General features: G+C 50.6%; 2 protein-coding genes across 2 annotated transcripts; both read right to left on the reverse strand.

The window, feature by feature from the left end:
- Positions 1 to 241: 241 nt before the first annotated feature.
- TEOVI_000420900 (uncharacterized protein) lies at positions 242 to 3,484 on the reverse strand (the record flags this gene model as incomplete). The annotated part of the gene is made up of 1 exon (XM_067227004.1): positions 242 to 3,484. The coding sequence occupies one exon, from the start codon at positions 3,482 to 3,484 to the stop codon at positions 242 to 244; it is 3,243 nt and encodes a 1,080-aa protein (XP_067083105.1).
- Positions 3,485 to 4,462: 978 nt separating this feature from the next.
- TEOVI_000421000 (uncharacterized protein) lies at positions 4,463 to 7,171 on the reverse strand (the record flags this gene model as incomplete). Its single annotated transcript, XM_067227005.1, has 1 exon — positions 4,463 to 7,171. One exon carries the CDS (start codon positions 7,169 to 7,171, stop codon positions 4,463 to 4,465), a length of 2,709 nt encoding a protein of 902 aa, XP_067083106.1.
- Between the last annotated feature and the right edge of the window lie 400 nt (positions 7,172 to 7,571).

Consider the following 7,571-nt stretch of genomic DNA (forward strand, 5'->3'; position numbering starts at 1 on the left):
CTTCACCGGTTTGCCATAGCCCTGAACGCGCACATAAATTCACAAATAAATATGCAGTGTACAAATAGAGGGTGAAGGATAACACAGCAGTGAGGGAGCAAGAAACTGACTGAGAAACTCAAAACACGGTGTCGCGTGCACTCACCTTCTCAACAGCTCCTAACCCATGCACTACTACAAAATGACAGAAGGACCCTCCACCCTTTGGTTTCTCCACTGCAAAGTTACTTTGTTTGTCCAATCAGTTATTGCACTTATCCAGCTCCTCCCGCAGACATGGTGGGCACCACTGCAATTGCTGCAGGTCCTGACGCAAAGCTTGACACTCGAAGGCAGTTAGCGGTCGTTGGCGCAAATATAGCCTGGCAATCCCCTCGACCAGGTTCTGCAAAATTCCTTTTTTAATTGCATTGCTACCGTGCGCAGGCCCACCTGGGCCGTAAAACTCTACCGAATGAAGTACCTCTGTAAAGTTTCCCAGGTCCCACTGCGCCGTAGCTGATACCTGTGTATTGTCACAAAGAAGGCTCCCCGACGCCGCCCACTGGTTTAATAATTTGTTATCGTAGCCATGGGCACTGGAAACAGCGGGGTTGCTACGAGCCGCAGTGGAGTTACTACCCGAATGGTGAGGAATAGGAGCTTCGGTTACTTCAAAATCACTCGATGATGTGAGGCAGTAAGTGCTCCCCTCGAGTAGAGTATTTGAAAGGAGTCGAGCAATGGAGACAGCAGCGGTCGGCTCACAGGCTGTGCACGTTATTGCAAGTGCTACAAACAGGCAGTATTCCATCGAGACCTCCTCATGCAGTGGAATGGTCGAGGCGAGCGCTTTGAGTACGTCTGACGCCGAGGTCGCAATGAGTCGGCCCGCCCGCGGTAGCACACCTGTACAGAGTTCATGCAGCAACCGTTTAACTTCTTCATCGGTGCGTACCTCGGCTTCCTCCCACTTATCAAATGAGTGACATGATGAAATCGCCCACCTTAGTGTGTGACACAGAATGAGGTCCCACTGCAAAACATCCTTCATGCGCTGGTGCATACCGAGCGTTCGGTGTACCCACCCACACCATACGCCTTTTTCTCTCAGATCCTCATCGTAGAGGGGAAAGAGGAACCAGGGCCATCTGGTCTGTGCGACTGCTCTGCGCAGACTCTCCGCTAAGGTCACAGTTGGCTCGACAAATGGATCAATAACAGCAGCCTCGTCAGCGATGGTGACATCTTGGAGTCCAAGAATTGCATCTATTAATCCTGGGGCAACATCCTGACCGTGCTTGGTGAGGAAAATACTATGCAGGAGGAAGGTCTCAGCAATGTGCAGTTTCTGTGTACAGGCTCGGCTACTACTGTTCTGGGCGCAACTGTCACGTTGCTGTTGTTGACTTACCGTGGAGCCGCCACCAACAGCAGAGGTGCCGTGCACGCCTCGTCGCATAAGTTGGACAACTTCAACCATTGTACACAACTCGTCTGGGAGCAAGCGCCCCATCACGTCCTTCAGGCCCAGGCACTTCTCCTCGAAACTAGTAGCTAGAGCTGTTGCGTAACCCACGGGCACCTCCCACTCGGTCATGTGCACGAGACCAGTAAAGGCGGCGGCAAGTCGGACGCGAGCGTGCGTTAGTGATGCCCAACATGCCCCAACAAGCTCAATTTTGTTAAGGCATATCTTACCATCCTCGCCACCACCGACGGTGGTCTTCACGTTTCTGGTGTTCAGCAAGTCTAACGGAAGCGGTGTGTGCCTCTTGCTGCTTAAACGGAGAAAGGCATGTTGAAGACCCTTCGACGTCAGGACGTTTGCCGCCATGAACTCTTTGAGACGAGATTGCGTCTCATGTTCCGTTCCAAGAAGGAAAAGCAGGTCATCCGACCCCGCATACAACGTAAAATACGTTGCGAGGTAGTGCATGGACGACAGCGCGGCCAGTAGGGACACAAGATGGCCCGTTTCCTCACCATTTGCAGCACCAGTCTCGGCTACTGTGATGTGCGCTTGAATGGTGCGCACTGCGGCACGCGCCAATTCGGCCGCAAAAACCTCCATCGTGGGGAAGACACGCCCCACCCCATCCCCTTCGGAGCTCGACGCGAGAAGCAGCCACATTTCTGCTGGTATTCCTGAGCCCAGAACCGTGGCAGAAAGCAGACCCTCAGCCGTGTCGTTGAACAGTCCCACAAATCCCTGCCGCACAGCGGCCCTAACCACGAGAAACGCAGCAAGGCATCCCACAACATCGTGCGGCGATCGGGCCTGCTCCACAGGTATACTGCAAACAAACCTGATGAAGAGCATCAGCGTCTCGTGCAGTGCCGGCAGCAGTGTAGCGCAGGTCTGTTGTAACCGCAAAACATGCCGAAGAACAAGCAACTCCTCCACCACGCCTGAAACCGTTTCGCTTCCCAAGAGCACAGACCTTAGTCGCTCCCTCACAAAACGAACAAAACGTGGATCACTCGCCACACGAATAGCCACATTGGGAAGAAGCAGCACCCCACTGCCTAAGAGCAGACGAGAAGCCAGTGTACAAGGTATCAAATTTAGTGAGTCTAGCACCGCCTTCGTCATTCCTAATCTTTCCAGGGCGTTACCCTTGTCTTCCCCGCTTCGCATACATTCCGAAAGCTCTGCAAAAGTCATGTCATTACACTCGTTTGTTGAGATTTCTGCTAAGTCTGTCGGTGGGCAGCCGATTTCTCCTATGGCCTCCTCCACCTCCATCGTTGGATCGAAAAGAAGCAGCACAAGGCACTCGGCAGCGACCCGGCAGGGCAAAGCGTGGCCAGCAGAAGCAAGCTCATTGATTATCAGGTGGAGTAATTGTGCACATTCTGTGCCTGTGGTAAAAAGTTCTCGAAGTGGCCTGTCCACTAAAAGGCGGGCACGAAGAGCCTCCATTGCGCACTCACGGTGCTTCCGAACTGTACTGCGAAGGAACTGCAGAAGCAATTCCACGTATAGCTCCCCACTTGGCACTTCGGGATGGCTCACACACGTCCCAGCAGGGGCCGCATTGCACGTATTAAGTGGCACGGTATAATACCCGCATTCAAGATTCTCAAAATCCTTTGGATCCCATTGGCGTTGACGTGACATGCAATCAATGGCACCAAAACCTCTATCTGCGGAAATGGAAGCCGCTTCGATGTTACCGCTTAACCCGGGTTGCACGTGGGCGGTAAACCCACTAGTAGTAATAGAGGAAAACGTTGCCGATTTGGTAGTTTTCATAGGCATCCGGCCGTCGTTGGGATCACCCTCACACTGCATTTCCGTGGCGTTATTTCCATAAAATCGATTGGGGTCAATGTGCGGGAATGCCCTCCCAACAACAGCTTGAATGGGACGCAGAATCGAACGCCCCTTTTCAATATTCCCGTTGCCTGATGAGGAGTTTTTAGAAGTTCCCCCTTCAACAATACCCGTCCGCTCAACTACATCTCCGTATAGGACGATACCGCTTGGCTCCTCAACCATCACACTTATGCCCTAATCGTTAATACTCGTGTAATACAGCTCCAAGCGCCCGTGTCGCACACCCGACCGCGTGCAGATACGTATCAAGAGGGAGCAACAAAAGCGGATAAAACAACAACAATAACAATTATTATTATTATTATCGTTGTTTGCATCCGTGTAGTGAAACAAAGGAACAAAGAGGGAGAAGGTGAATTTGTTGAAGGATCACCTGGAATAAAATGCGTAGAGAGAAACACCGAGGTGGAAGGAGGGTACTCCGTTTCCTCAACGCACTGCTGCAACTCAAAATCATTTAAGTAATATAGTGCGGCAAGTTGAGAATATCACAGTTAAACCACGTAAAAAAAAAAACAACAACAGAATTGGGCGATCAAAACAAAAATGAAATCACACGTGTGCAACTGAGCAGTACAATTTCAAAATGACAACATTTAAACCTCTTATACCTGTGGAGGGAGGTTATGTTACAACGAAACAAAAAATGGTAAAAGAGTAAGGGGAAGGGCAGTCCCAAGTAACGTGTTCGTTCACCTCTGCCCTATTGTGTCATTCCGGTTCCTTGCACGTCGTCTCGTTTTCCACAAGGCTCCGCATGGTGCTGTGACATCCCTTCACAAACAAAAGAGAAAAAAAAAACACAACAATTTCGGAGAGAGTATTTACGTCGTTCGGTATCGAACACCTCTCCGGTATCTGAGGGGCTCACACACAAAAATAAACTTTTACATACAACTGCTTTTTTATGCAACAACGGATAGTGATTGCAGCAATATTTGAAAGCAAAACAAAAACAAAGAATGAAGCAGCCACCACAAGGACACGGTGGTTTGTTTCCCTCCTCACACGGTAACTCAGTAAAGGAGAAAATCGGGAATCCATAAGCACGCAAGCAGATTAATAGCATCTCCTTTTATTATTTGCTCATCCAACAACCGCAAATCTTTTCCCCTTTACCAATTCATTTTATCCAACTCATTAGGACTTCCTCCAGTCCCAAATAAAGGCTGTTTCATCTATGAACCGCTTAGCAAACGTCCTAGGCCCTGTTGCAGCATTGTTAGGCACCTGTCGTGTCTCGTTTACTTCCGCCTCCGGCCCCACCTTCACAAATGTCGATGGTCGCCGTGCCGGCTGCGCTGACAAGCCCGCCGACGGTGGGAACGCTGTTTGAGAGGTTATAGATGTAGTAGCGACGGCAGACCGATCCGGCAGTGGTTGAAATTGCGGTGCTGTGTGAAAGAGGACCCCCATCAATTGAGCTGCGGCTTGCACTGCCCCATAGCGTACGCGGGTGGGCAAATACGACATGTAGCTCCTTTCACTGCCCTCACCGCAGCCAGCGAAAAAGGAAAAGAGTGCTGATATGGTGGATACTGACTCTTTGTTGGTGCTATTTTCTACCTTTACCTTTTCCGCCACGGGCTTTTGCTCCTTTTCCTTCTCTCCAGTAGCGGGATGCGCAGGGACAGTTGATGCAGCAGGACTTACTGCCCCAGCTGCAGGTGCGGCCAAATTCTGTGCCAACTTCTTTTTGTTGGGATTCGCAAAATCTGGCACCGTTCCGTGGTAATACACCTTGCCATTCAGCTCAAAACGATAGATGTAGAAGTTGCCTTCACGAACGTGGACCCGTTTTTTCTTCCTCTCCACAGTCCCATCACAGACCTTTCGCCGCATAGTTGCATCGGCATCCACACCCTCTTCCCCCGCCGTCTCAGCGTGATCCTGGGCTTCGACCTCCTTCTCGTCTTCCTCTTCCACTTCAGTCGTTACCCATCCAATGTCATCGGGTGGAGCTGTGCGCGCCGCCTTGCAAAACGGCCGCATTGCCGCAAGGACAACAGCATCAAGTGGAATATTCCGGTCGGCCACCCACGAACGGCTCGTCCGGTCATATCTCAGCACGCCACCCTCGTCAAAGCCATCGATTACTGCCGCGCCCATGACATACACATTAACTGGGTCCACTGATACATCGTCACCTTCACATAGTTGAGTGGGTGGCTGGTTCTTACGATCGACAAGGCCACAGAAACGCCAGTAATTTCGATCGTCGGGTAGCGGTTCAGCTCGACTTGATGTAACGTCTGGCCGCTCGGCCATGCTCAAACAAAGCCGCTCCGCTAATTCCTTCCCAATACGGCCGTGGAACATGCTATCATCTGTTAACCACATCTCAAGATTTTCGTGTGATACCCCCATATTCGCAGACTCCGGGGGCGCGCCCGCCTTCAATCCGGATGTGGACGCGGATGAAAAGTTCAACGAGTCTGTTCGTGAGTGAGGTGCGCTATTCTGGCGGGACAGAAGTCCAAATTGCTCCCATCGGCAACGCATTTCATACACAAATGAAATAATGGGCACATTTGTCATCAGTGACGAGAAACTAAACGTTTCCAGTGGCGGAAGGTGACATTTTTCAACCTCTGATGACGCCAAAGCGTTTTTGCCACGCCGTTTCAACACTCCTGCCTCCACAAGTTGATTGTAATAAGTGCTTGCAGCTACAAATGTCACACGACCGAGGTTTTGTTCCCCCGCTGATTTTGTTAGGAAAACAATGGCTGCCAGCGGTGCGGCCACAGGAGGTGGCAGTGAGAAAAAGCGATTGAAGTTCTCCTCCGGCGCTACACTACGATGACGCATAGCCCGGCCCCTTTCCCGTGGCAAAGCTTCTGGCTGCAATGCGGTCCACTGCCTTGCGTACGGATCATAAGTTGGTGTCGTGCAGAGAGACGATACTCTTGACGAGGTGCCGTTACGTGACACGGGTGTCCGTTGGTTTGGCTGCATATATACTGTGGGAAACGAGGTGGGGTTATCATGAAATGTTAGACCGCTGATCATCGAACAGTGTTGCAGTGACGACACCGAAAGGTATTGATTGTCCAGTGAGGAAGAGCAACTAGTTGCTCCACGCACCCCGGCTAATGAATGAGGTCCTCTGGGTAAACCTGTCAGAGCGCTGCCGCTACCGCTTCTCGCGATTCCGGGACATACTGGAGTGTGAGGCGCTGACGTTAGCGACTGCATGCCCTCGACTTCCATGGGCACAAAGCCAAAGCAACCAACAATGTTGACAATTGATCCGCCAACACGCACACCGTTTGCCATCAACGTTTGGAGGTGTGGTGCCCTACCGCCCCCCGTCGTTGCTTGATTCTGTTGCAACTGCCCTAATTTCTCGGGGTCGTAGCGAAATGCTACTGCGCACATGATCGGAAGAACTCTCTTCTCTTTCACGTCTGCTGTTTTGTCTCTCTCACCAGAGAGTGATGAGGGCCCGCCTGAACGTTCGTCCCGTAAAGACCGCTCGTGCGCCAGTCGCATTTCCTCATCCGTGTCGAACAGCATCTCCTCCGTCCGCTCCACCACTCCAGAATATAGTACTTCTCGCGATGGGTACGAGGTTTTTCCATCGCTGCTACTTGCGTTTGGAATGCGGCTCAAATCCCCTGGGTTCCCTGGGTGGCGGAAGTAATAGTTTACACCCGCATCACATCGTGTTTTGTGGAACTGCACGAACAATGGGCAGTCGGCAGAGGGAAAAAACTCTTTGGTGAGCGGAACTAGCACTATGTCCAACTTCTTGTGACCCCCGGAGCTGTTGCCATTACCACTTGTAGGGGGTGGCACAATGTACAGCCCGCGTTTTAATGTTTCTCGACTGGGTGCAACACCCATTATACAGACACAATTTTGTATCCGAAGTTATCTGTTTTTCTTTACCTCTGCTTGAAATATCGTCTTCTTTTTCTGACTATTTATGAATATATTTACAAACGGTTCCCTTTGGCTCGTGTCCTTTTTTCTCCCCGTTTACTTTTAACTAACTTCTCTATTTACGCTTACTAAACAGTTGCAACTAACGGACCACCACGCGATGGTATAAGCGTTTGGTGAGGTTCGTATGCCTACAATGCTGCAACGTGAGACTCTTGTTCCCTAACAGAAATGTTTGTTTTTTTCGTATCGCTTATACTTTCCCAACCCCTTTTCCTACTCTTCTTCACGCCTTTACTTTACTGGTGTTTGCAAAATGCCCCTACTACTCGGTAATATCTTATTATTTTCTTTTTTTTTT

This window comes from Trypanosoma equiperdum, assembly GCF_001457755.1.
Source record: "Trypanosoma equiperdum strain OVI genome assembly, contig: ctg_880, whole genome shotgun sequence".
Taxonomy (NCBI): Eukaryota; Euglenozoa; class Kinetoplastea; order Trypanosomatida; family Trypanosomatidae; genus Trypanosoma; species Trypanosoma equiperdum.